Source organism: Cariama cristata, unplaced genomic scaffold (genome assembly GCF_000690535.1).
Source record: "Cariama cristata isolate BGI_N322 unplaced genomic scaffold, ASM69053v1 scaffold46210, whole genome shotgun sequence".
Taxonomy (NCBI): Eukaryota; Metazoa; Chordata; class Aves; order Cariamiformes; family Cariamidae; genus Cariama; species Cariama cristata.
The window spans coordinates 649-13554 of NW_009596075.1; the positions used below are offsets into that span (position 1 = coordinate 649).

Genomic DNA, 12906 nt, shown 5'->3' on the forward strand with positions numbered 1-12906 from the left:
AAACATCCATTCAGTGAAAAATCTGTTCTTTTACTTCAGCTATCAGAGGCACTACAGACAAACAATAAACAGGGAGCTGCTTGTATTTTCTGGCTGCTCAGACGACTTTTTTCTAAACCATGTTACAACATCAGGAACAGGTAACAAAACAACTCTGAAAAAGGGCCCAAAAAGTATTTATGGTTTGAAGTATAAACACCGCAGAACAGTACAAACCAGATCTATAATTAGCAAGAGGATCACACAGTGGTTTGGTTCAACTGCAGTCTGTCCCGGCTGACTGATTGGTGTTGATACAGCAGAGGAAAGATTAAGCTTATTGTGTAAATCTGTAGCTGGAACATACAAAGTGCTCTGTGTAACAAACACAGCCATGCCCTTAAAGAAAAATAAATGAAAGAGGAAATGAAAAATTTCAAACAATGCTGCTATGAAAAAGGAATGTCTGCAGTGTAAGAGGAGATACAACCACTTCTGCTAACATTATATTAGCACACCTCAACTGGTCAGTAACTCAGCAGATGCTTTGGGGCACCTTCTTTAGATCCGTCAAGTTGGCATGAGAAGCATGAAGCAATGTGAAATGAAAAGATTTTTTGTGGGATAAAAGATGAACAGATCTTTCACAAAAAGCAGCTTTGATGTTAAAAAACATGGCAGAGCAAAATAAAGCACAGGTGTCAAAAAGGCTACACAGAGGCCTTGAGTGGGGGAAGAATTTACGTTTAACAGTTTGAGTGTAAGATGGACATCCAAGACATGTTGTATTTAAAGTGCAATCTCACAGTGTTGATACCAAAAAAAAGGTCCTTGCAACAAAGACATGGGTGTTAATGATGCTGACAAATCTTTTCTTCTCACCACTCATACCCTTGGCTCTATTTTTGCTGTGCATTGAGCTTCAACATTTCATGGTCAATGAATTTCACTTGAATTTCCATTCTTGTGCATTACCTAGCTCACTATCTCTGGGAATGGGCTAGATATCAAATAACTCTATGTAAAAATATTCCTGAGTTTCTGCACAGTCCCACATTTTCTAATAATGATCCATTAAATCTTAAAGTCTTTTTCATTCAAATGCTGTCCCTTCTTTTCAAAATGATGTATTTCCAGTCTTATATGAGGCAGCAATCTGCAACAATGTCACTACTGCTTAATTTCAATTCTTCCCCTCCCTGGGAAGAAATGTTTTCATTCTACAGTAACAAACCCACCTCTCCTTGGTTCACTTTGGCAGAGAGACAAAAGGACACTGCCTCAGGGTGACAGACTAACATATTTTCAGCAGCTCCTGTATTTATGGCTGTATTTTCTTCTCCACAGTTCACAAACCAAAATAATAATCTTTCCCACAGCGCTATTAAGGACTACATGTACACCAGGAGAACCCACAGTAAGTCTTACTACAAGAAAATAAATACTAGAGCCAGAAATAAGGACCCAAACACATTTTCTTAGTACAAGATCTTTTCTTCATATATTATAAAATTACAGTGTCAATAAAGACGTAGAAAAATAGGAAATTATTTGGAAAGTGCTTGCAAAATACAAGCACCTCCTCAAAAGGCATTAATTATCCAAACTACTACACAGAAATGATCCAAACATTCAGTGAACTACTGACGCGGTCCCAATCAATATACTGAACACAAAGGTTGAAAAAAATGGAAAAGGATGTATTTACTGAAAGGTGTATCTCAAACTGGGGAAAGCCAGGTCTCAGTTACCGTTCTGGAATCCAGCTTCGCTTGTGTCAGTATCATGTTCCTTAGGTAAGGGGAGAAAAAATAAAATAAAATTTAACAATAGGGTAGAAACGTCAGATTTTGTCTTAACTAGACAATCTGATGAACAGGGAATACTTGTTAGTGGAAACAGCTGATCTGTCAATATGCTCCAAACAGACTTCCAAACATCAAATTGACTACGAAGAATTATTTCAACACAGTACTGCTTGTGAGTAACAATGCTGGTCTCACATCTACATTGTAGCATTAGCAAGCACTGTGAACATTCATGAGGGCACACTGCTTTTACTCAATGCCCCATTAATGAACTGTATTTAGCTGAAATTACCAAAACTACATTTACAAGTATTAATGCCTCGATTAAAAATAAATGAGAGACTTAATAAATTGAGCACTACACATTCCATAGAGATTAACAGCCATAAGTAATCTGGATCATGCTTCACTGGTCTAATTTATTGTACAACAAATGTCTTAACACATCACTACCTCTTGCCTGTGACAAGTGTAGCTGCTACAAAGATACATCAGCATCAGTGCTGGTACTACCAATTATTCACTTGTAATTCCGTTATTAAAAATACCTGATTCAGTTTCTTAAACTCAACCACTTGGAAGAAGATGTGCTCCAGGATATGTTTGGCATCATGCTTCTCCTTTGGGAGTTTACTTGTTACTCCTAGGATATCGCCGCATTTTCGTACATAAAACTCCAGGTCATCATCAGTACCTAAACAAGAATCCCAGGGAAGAAGGCAATTGAATATCACACTTATCCATATCAGCTGGGCAAAAACTTACTACGAATCTCCACTTGTTGTTGGCATGCCTGGAGGTTAAGTCCTATAATTAAGTTCAGTGGACTAGCCATGATGTATTCCTGCAGCTAGTATTTTCTCATCTTGTGTGTTTCTCATCTCAGGTGTGTTTAGAATAATCTTAACATTTTAACTTCAAAGCATAAAAAGATGTGAAATAAATCAGCAAGAAAGCACAACGCAATTTATGCATGACAGAGGAAACAGCAGGCAGAAACATAGCAAAATGTCATGTAACAAACACAATAAAATGTCATGGTACATAAAGTCATGTTATCAGTTTCCAAGGCTTTCCAATTTCTTGGCCCAGGATGACAGCAGTGGATTTCCATAAATGAGACCCATGTTTTTAAATTAAATATAACAACAATTTTCCTCCAAAAACTTGGACTTCATGTATAAATGTGTAAGCAATCAGTCTGCTTCGCTTACATTTGTTTGTAATCTCTGCAAGACGAGCTTTTTCAGAGGAAAAAGTTTCATCCAAGTCAAACAGCTCCAGAGGGGGAGGAGGCAATTCTCTGAAGGCAGGTGGAAAAACCTTGATGAGAAGAATCAGCATTGTTTATTGCCACATATTTTTCTTACAGTTTACAGATGACAAAGACAGCAGTTTTGAACTTAGTTTGAACTTGAAGAAACCTTTCATAAAGTTGAAAGCAACTCCAAAGCCCACAGTACAATGGTACACCATTTAAAAAATTCCACTTACATTTTGTAAAAATAGCTGAAACACAAAAGAGTGTAGTCACAAGTATGCCAGAATGTTTTTGGTTTTGCTCCATGAGAAGCAGGTGCTGGCTGAGATAGCTGAGGTACTAAGCTCACCCTAACAGCTCACCTTGGAAACATCTTCACATTAATTCCGGTAAGAGTCCTTTCTTTTTCATGCAGTCACTACTTATGCCACAAGCTGGACTTGTGTTTTCAAAGAGCAGCGCATGAGACACCACTTTCAGCTGCACTCCTGCAACTATAAGGATCCCAGTAATGTTTCCTCAGTGGCCAAGGCAAGGAAAGATGGAGCCACGATGGCAAAACTCCAAGATACTCAAAGATACCTGCTTTTCGACATAAGTTTCACACCACCGTAGCTCGTGTTGTTGCTGCCAGCCCAAATCTCTGCTGGTAAAAGTTTGGCCAGCCCTTGCTGTAGAATACCACTGCTCCACTTTCTACTTCCCCAGAGGATATGGGAGATGGGAGAAGAGTGGGACAGACTGGCTTCTCCCCTGGCAGCAGTCAGTATCTTTCTTACACCACCAGTGCTTTCTGAAATAACACATTCTGTTTTGTCAGCGAAGGCTGAACCAGCACTTCACAGGACTGGAAGCAGCTACTCGGTTGAAGGCTTATATACACAAGGATTTCTGCTATGGTACCAGATGCTACACTTTCAAGCACTGTTGATAAAAATTAGAAGCGTAAATAAGTGCTCTTTCCTAAAAGCTAGTCCGTGCAATGTATTCAACTCCTAAGTGATTAATTATAACTACAGCATTTCTCACTTTTTTCTTTTTGAAAAAACTATGGAAATGACACACAGAGGTTTTACAGGAAACAGAAGGGTTCTCCACGTGCTGTACTAGCAAGGAGATCACTCACAGCTGGCTGGAGGACAGGTATTGGAGTCTCAAATTCAGGCTGAATGAGTTGGAGGGGTTCATGTTTCACATTCAGCTGTTCATAAGCTCTGCAGCACAGAAAAATACAAAGTATGAGAGAGGAAATGATGTAACATCCATTTCCACTTGCAGGCTATAGAGATGAATTTTTATGAAGACACCAGGGTGAACATTATGCACAGATAGCATAAAAAAAAAAAAAAAAGGGATGTCTAATTTCAGAAGGACCCCAGAGAACTACATATCAGTAATAACTGACTTCTACAGCAAGCAAAGTAGTTAAAATTATGACAGAGAAGAAGCTAATGATAGGTGGATATATAAGATGATAAAAAAGAAGAAAGTCACATACCAATTCTTCAAGCAACTTTTAAAGGGATGAACACACATGAGGAAAAAAGATCCAATTCAAAAAGAGCAGACTTAGGATTTCAAAAGGGTTTTTCAGGAAGTCCATAACCAAAAGCTATTTAAAAAAATTATTTGTTATGGGATCAGAAGGGAGATCCCACTATGAATTCACATCTAGCGAAAATACCAGAAATACAGAGTAAGGAGAGTCTCCACAACAGAGTGGAGTTTCATGGAATCTGTGTTAAGCCTGCTACCATTCAACGTGTTCATACATGATCTGGGTAACACATGAGTTATCAGGGACAAAGCTGCTAGTGATACAAAATTGGTAAAACTGAGCAGCAGAGAAACCTCAAGACATAATTATTGGGAAACGCAAAGATGAATGAAATGCAGCTTCAGTAAATGCCAAGTAATTCAAAAGTGGAAAAACAACCAGCTCTCACTTGTCACTCCAGAAAGTACCCAACATCACTGCAGATAGTTCTACTAAAAATACCAGTTCACTGAATCAGCAGTAGTCAGAAAAAAGGAAAAAACAATGTCAGAAACTACAGCTAAGACAAGAAGCAAGAAAAAACATCACTGTCACACTATACAAATCTTCTGGCATATCCATATTCAGAATGCTGCTTACAGCTCAGTCCTTTCTGCTCTTAAGCAGACACAGTTAAGCACAAACAGAAAATGGAGAATACAGAATGGAAAAAATAAGCAAACAATTTTTTTAAAAAATCACAGCTGCTGACTTGATAACCGAAGGGAGGGCAGTTGTAGCCAGCTGATACAGGAATGCATGAAACAGCTTTGTGAAGTCTCTTGGGTTCTCATCTCCTTCTTGCAGACAGACTCGCAGTTGCTCAGATAGCGCGGCTGTATCTGGGAGCATGGTATAGTCTGAAATCTTAACACACACACACAGATACACACACCTATGATTTAAAAAGACCAACCCATTTACATAGTCTCTTTCTAGTTTATGTCTCACCTAAAATCTCATCTAGAAATAATGATTTCACTCTTTACCAGGTATGACCCTTCGCAGTACAGCTTACTAGATTAGTAAATTGTGCAAACTCTATTCTCTTAGCTTTAAAGCTACTCGCCACATGGACGTTGTATCTGCATTTCTGTTAATTCTTTAAAATTAAGAGAGACAGCTTACTAGTCAACTGTGCAAGACCTTTGTTCTTCTTATGCACGCAGAGTATACAATTTTATCACATACGGTATTTCCAAATAAAAATAGCATTTGCATACATCAGTTTAAAAAGACAACTAAAATTGATACACAGGTTGATCCCTACTCATATACAGAAAATATGCCTTCACTTCACACACATTCCTCTTGTCTGAGGGCTCATAGTGAAGTACAAACTTATTATGCTGGAGCAGCAAATGATCTCAAATATGTGCAAATTGGAAAGACACTTTCACAGATGAAATCTGATAATGAATAGCAATCTAAGTCTGAGAGATACAATATCATTATTTTTTATGCCTAATCCGTCTACTCAGTCTTAGACCTTGAATAAAGGGTCTGCAACAACAACAGCATCCATCTAACCGTTAACCATTTTGCCAAAACCGGTGCTGCTAGATATCACACTATTATTTACCTCCTTGTGATGGATCTCTCTTACCTCAGGGTCCTCCATATCCATCTGGTTTAAATGGATATCTGAAGTTGTGAGCCACTGGAAAAGCACATCCTGGAGAAGGACAAAACAATTAATTTCAGGAGGGTCCAAATAATCTTATATTATGCTTAAACATTCATACTAAATCTATTAAATAACATACCATGAAAAAGAAGAAAAAACTGGGTAATAAAGAATATCTGTGGAGAAAATACAGACTTTATTTGTATTTACATACAAACAAGTAATGAGTCATGGCAATGAACATACTTTGTATGAGGTGCATACTTTCAGGAACACTCAGCAGGAAACTCCCCTTCTTACACATAACAACGTTACGTACCCCACTTTGGAAAGCGCATTACACTCTCCAGGTATCAGGAGCTATATATGCAAAGGTTTATTATTAATCAGTAGCCATAATCAAGCGCTAAAGAAGCTAAGAAAAAGTAGTAAACAAAAAACCGCTACTTAATATTTAAATATCAGTAACAATAAAACGGTGAACAGAAGTAGGAAAAGCTTTTCAGAGTCCTATAACATAAACTATATCTTTAAAAACTCATTCCTGTTAGTTGTGCTTTACCAAATTCCTCAGAATGTTAATATTGGGTTCAAATCTCCATACTGAATCCACTTCATAGCTGTCCTGCTCCAAGATGAAGCTAGTGAGCTTGGATTGTTTTGTAAGTGCTCTGAAGATCCACTAAGGTGTTTAAAAAAAACCAAAACCAAAAAAAAACACAACTTACCATGATTCTACCATTTTCTTCTTTATCTAAATATTGATCACTGAACATGTGGGAAGATCCCAGCGCTGCCATCTTTCCGCCTTGACTCTATCAACAAAGAATACAATATAGCAAAAAATCCTTCCAAATCACAGTTTTAGAGGCAATTGTTAATGCTGTCTAATTATGAAATGATTTAAAGAAATAGGAAATTTTGGAATATGTAGTGGCAAAAGCAGTTTCAAACTTGGCAAGCTTACAAGAGGGCAGCAGCATTGTAAGTTTATATGCCCTTATGGCTCATAAATCTATTAAAAATACTGATCTACATTTCATAAGAGTAAACAGACAATTGGCTGGCAATCAAAAAAACAAACCAGAGAATATCAACAATAGCTGCACTTAGGTTATTTTTGCAGAAAAAGGAACACTTTTTTCAATCAAGTGAAAAAGAATTAAGTGAAACGAATACATTATTAACTTTCTGCAACTCATTATTCAGTCTTCAGAATGTAAACCCAGAGGCCAGTGACATGCTCCCATGTCAATATAGCACATGGTCATGTGAGCTCATGAGAGAAGAATTTGGTAATTCTATTATTTGTAAGATAAAATGCAAAATATGCAGGTCATTATATTTTAATTTAGCTACATTAAACATGCATAAAAATGCATTCATGAAACATCCTTGGAATTCTTCTCTAAGATTACCCCTTAATCCTTCCACAAGGATGTGCATAAGAAATAGTAAGTTTTCAACAGAATAAGAAACCTGTAATGCTCCCTAAACCAACTGTGAAACTCATAGGATAATATAACCATGAATACTTCAAATACAAATTCGAAGATACAACAAGCAAAGCTCCAGTTTGTTTAACAATTTTCTGATGTTTCATACTCCATGGTTTGCAAGGTTTTAACCTGAATTCTATATGCTTTACACCACAAAAGCGTAACGGGGTATCCTCTGCTCTTACTTTCCATTCCTTCACCTTTTGTTGCTATTCTTTACCGTATCTCTTTTTCACTCCAAGGGATCTTGTTTTCCTTCTACCAACTTTCTCTGCTCTGCTTGAGAGACAACCTCTGTCTCTGGTTTCATCTTCTACCCTGTCTCTATAACTTCCTTGAGCTAGATAGGAAAAATAATCCCATCTATTTGATACTCATGTCATGGTATTATATCAAAGGAAGAACTATCAGTATGATGTGTAATGGTTTCCACTGCACAAACCTATTACACTTCAGTGATCAACCCATGCAAAACACTTCACAGAGGTGCAAGCAAGTTATATGGGTTTCACTTACAGCATAATTTAGTTGTTGTAATTCTTAGAAGAAAACACTCCTCTCTGTACTGATTAGGTGAAGTACATGAGACCCCATAAAAACAGGCACAGTTTTGAAACAAGAATGCCAACGAGCAAGGCTATAATCCCAGTAGAGTTAAGGCTTTATAGAACTTAGCTGACTTATGTCACAAAAAGACAACGCTATCGTTAATGTAAATAATTTCAGTATTATCATGGGTGCAAAATTAGGCATGAGTCCATGGGTCCATTGGATCTGCGTGCAAATAGTGTCTGTGCGGAGGGATTTTATTATATGACAGCTGCAGATAAAACATGAGCAGTAAGTGTACTTGTAAGTTCACTTCATGCTGCTGTGTTGTCTTTGATTTATGGAGTTTATATCAGCCACAACATGGGGGGATGAAGTTGAGCATCCTCATAAAAAAAAAAATCACCTTCCTAACAAAGACATCAGAAAAACACAGTAGTGTTAGGAGCTCATCTACATAGTAAAAAAAAATGTGTTAACGTGTTTATATTCTCTAACAATCCTTTGTTTGTGCCCATCCACTACTACTAAATTTCTGAATTTTTTTTAATAAATTAACAGGGCTGGATGGGTAAGAGAACATAAAAATCTACTGGTTCAAGGTGACAGTCCTCTTCCTTAACTCAATATTGCGTATTCATGAAGGTAACGACAATCTTACTTACTAAATGATCACTCAAACAGTGGAAAAAAACCCCAAACTTTAAAGAAGAACTAAAAATATCCATCTGTCAACCAAATAAATATATAATCTTGCTGACTATCAAATTAATTCTCCTCTGAACCCCAAGCAAACAAGTTTTCTATAAAAGGAGGCAGGAGTCACTAGGCTTATCTGGAGTTTCCAGATGCATCAAAAATAGAAGTGGGTTTGTAAGTATCCCCAGAAAACACACTCACCATTTTCGTGTGGGGTAGGGGGAGAATGCATGGTTTGTTACATACAGAATCATACCTCATGCTGATAGAAAGCAAGAATAGGCCTGTTGAGCGGAAAGCAGACAGATCCTGTTGACAGAATAGCCACTGCTGGTTTCATCACATTCAGTGTGGCACCAAATGGATACAGGAAAGTGAGAGCTCTGCAGGAAATACAGAAACTCCTAAGTACCTGCACGTATCAGGTGGACACATTATAGGCTGGACATATTTATAAAACTCAGCCTGTCTGCCTAAACTGCAAACTGTAATTGTGCGCTGGTGGTGGAATATTAAGAGGCGTGCTTTCGAACATTCAGATCATTACAACGACATGTCAGTCTCTTTCTACAGGTTCTTCCAGGCTGACAATTTGTCTTAAATAAGGAACAAAGAACACTCTTGATTTCTGTTTGCACACCTCTGTACCTGACAGAAGTGCAGGGGTATTTAACTTACAGATGAATATATATTCTGGAACAAAACTACATAAAATGTTTTTACACTTACATTTTTCCTTGTAAACAACCACACAGTCATTTATTAGTCTAAAAATCTAGCTGCAAGGAAGAATACAAACATTTATAGTTATTTACAGAAAAGCTGTATTCTTCTCAATGCCTTTTCATTCCTTTGCAGCACATTTATTTTGCAATAAATGTCTAGCTTACCCTGGATCAAGACTCTTCAAAAATATGCAGGGTTGCTCGTGCCTGCAGCCAGATCACCCACTATCTAGGGGTTATTCATATTTACACTGTTTAACCAAATTGAGAGCCACAGAGTAGGGGCAAAAAAGATCTGCTCAGGAGAGTAATAATTCTCTTGAAAACCTATCACTCCTGCTCCTTCATTAGTTATCAAGCACTACTAAACAGATTCTCCTTTCTTGCTCCTTGAGGAGCAAGAAGCTGACATAAGAAATACATTAGAAAACCTCAACACAAGGACAACATACTCCTGCTAGATTACAAACCTGCTAATTCGAAGTTATCATAAATATTTTCACATCCGCTTCCTCAAAGGAAAACACTTACTGAGAGTTATGTCCACTTCCATCTTCATCTGTTGTCTCAAGCACTGTTTTTCTTGCAGCTTCACTGATTCCCCTACAAGATGTCAAAAAGCAGAACTTACTGAAAACAATACAGATTATAAGAGTTTACTGTAAAGATTTACATACCCCAAATATTTACCTATTCAAAACTCCATCAGAGATTAGTGCTTCTTTTGGGTGGTAGTACTTGTAATATACATTTCGTACTACAGCATCTTGAAGAAAGAAAAAAAAATAAAGAAATTCACATCTTAGCTGATCAGCGTGCTAGATACAGCAATGAAAAATGAGTTTAGCTCCTGGATTCCACAGGCATTTGCTTCTAACACCACCAAGCTGGCATGTGGCCCCCAGAAGAATTCAGATCAGCCTTCATTACCATTTCCTTTTGGACATACAGATTTAGAGCAGGAATATATTTGCAAGTCCAAATAAAAATATGAAAAATAAGCACATCTCCACGTCTTCTGCAAAGCAGAAGAGGCAAAAGAATGATCCAGTTAAAAGAATATGTATTAAGTTTTACTAGTTCAAATTTTTTTTATATATCTTCCAAAAGCACAATGAATCGAATACTGTTGATGCAAAGAAAGGCATAGTCTAGAAATGCCACCAAAGACTCTAAAAATATTTTATGTACGCTGTGACACAGTTATTTTATTTGTTTGTTTTTTCACATTGGCAGTACAGAACCTAATGAATGGCATTTTCTTGGTCTGCTAAAGAAAAGTCCCACTGTTTAGTCAGGGTGAGTATGAACTGATTCAATCCATTAAAACACATGGAAAAATGTTTTAAATGAAAGGCTTTTTAACCAAGAAATGTCACTAGGATTAATTTTTGTTAGTAAATACTATTAAAACTAACAACTACAGCAAACGAATGGAGGTTGCTAAGTTGTTATCAAGGTACTCTGCCCATGGGAAGCCCTTGGCATGCTCCAGTATTACACCGCCATGTACACGTAGATTTCAAGAAAAAAAGTCTCTTAGATCATCTCTTAGACTTTGTGAGAGGGATCTGCTTGGCTTATATCTACAAAGGCTGAACCTGCTCTTTAGATTTTGCTGAAAACGGATGAATAAAAGGTATCAGTGAGCCCGTTACCATTATTGAAAATGATCCCATATTCTTCTAACAAAAAGTTAATATTTGTGCCACATCGGGACTCTCCACCTTCTCTGAGCATCACCAGGATGGCTCCGCCATCTTCCAGGAATTTCTTCAGAACCAAAAACTAGAAGACAACAAAGATCCAGAAAAGATACATGTGAAAGAAGTTACGCACAAGACTGCAGGAAGTTATACTGAGATGAGGGAAGGTAAATTATTCTGACTACTTGCAATTAACTTGATCCTGTGCAAAAAACACTCAAATTTGTGTAAATTCATTTAAAGCAGTACTATTGCAAAGTCTTCTTTGTGCTCTCTTCTATTTTGTGTTAAGCAAATCTTAAAATATAACTAATTTGCAAACAATTATTGACTTCTTACCTCAGCAGCACTGAACTTTTCTCTTGGCCCTGCTGTAATCCACAATTTTACCCCAAATAGTTTCTCAGATGTGATCTCATCTTTTAAGCTGCGAATAGATTAATAAAGACACATGTTATTCTTGGATATAGTCCTGAACCACAACTTTTTCTCTTTTTTTTAAAGGACTGGCAAATAAACACAAAACAAATCACTTCAGTCACTTCACATCCTTTTATCTGGGTGTAAAGTTGACAACTCAAGCAAAAATAATCCTTACAAATTTCAACCCACTAAATAGTAAAGCCCCTCTAACAGGGTACGGTGGCAGATCCAGAACTCGTATAAACTGTCATAACTGCTATTAAACTTTGCAGCTGATGAGCTTCCTCTTATTCTTTTTTTCTTTTTGCTCTGGGCACATTTTGTAGTGGACAGATAGGCAATATCCTATGCACAAAGGCTGTTTTCTTTTTATTCCAAATTCTAAATCAGGATAGACTCAAAAACCTGTATCAGGAGTTTCATCCTTATAACTATGCTCTGTCTCTTCCACAGATAAGATAGCTGGAAGCTCCAAAGACAACAATGCGCAGCATCTGACAGCAAAATTACAGCTAACATCACAGAGTGCAATTAATGCAAAAGACAGATATTAGCTTATGGTATACATTCCCAAAGACTATTCGGATATTCAGTGTAGACCACACAAATTTCAGGATCTTTCCAGGAGTTGCAGATGCCCCAAGCCCTACCCGCAGGGCTGTGCAGTGGTGAGGGTGAGGCACCCAGGCCCCTTCACTCAGGAGCGGCCAATCTCTCCCTCAGAGACGAGGCGGGTCCACACAGCCCGGGCAGGCCGAGGGAACACTCTTCACTACCTGCAAGAAACCTGAACGTGCTTTGGTCCTGCCCGGAAAGGACCCTCCGACCACAGAAACGTGGCTTCTCTCCCACGCCATCACTCCAAAAAAAGATGCCAAGAGTTACTCAGAAAGCTGGCCCTCACCTCTGTATCTTCCAGCTACCGCGAAGCCTTTTCCGCAAGGATTTGTAGCTGCTGGCGAGAGTGAAAGTCTCCCCTTTGGACGCATTGAAGACTATGGCATTCCGCAGGCCCTTCTCCATGGGATTACCCGGGGCTACCGCAGGGGACGCAGAAGGACGCCAGCTCTCAGGACGTGAAGCGAACCTCCAA

At 38.0% G+C, this 12906-nt stretch overlaps 1 protein-coding gene across 1 annotated transcript; it reads right to left on the reverse strand.

Annotated features, from left to right (window-relative positions):
• Window positions 1-1452: 1452 nt before the first annotated feature.
• On the reverse strand, window positions 1453-12836 carry IFT52 (intraflagellar transport 52). Its single transcript, XM_009704313.1, has 13 exons — window positions 12718-12836; window positions 11730-11817; window positions 11343-11472; window positions 10375-10450; window positions 10216-10287; window positions 9216-9342; window positions 6941-7027; window positions 6192-6260; window positions 5298-5452; window positions 4175-4262; window positions 3002-3110; window positions 2336-2481; window positions 1453-1770 (listed from the first exon to the last, which is right to left on the reverse strand). Exons 1-13 carry the CDS (start codon window positions 12834-12836, stop codon window positions 1723-1725), a joined length of 1314 nt encoding a protein of 437 aa, XP_009702615.1. The 3' UTR covers window positions 1453-1722.
• Between the last annotated feature and the right edge of the window lie 70 nt (window positions 12837-12906).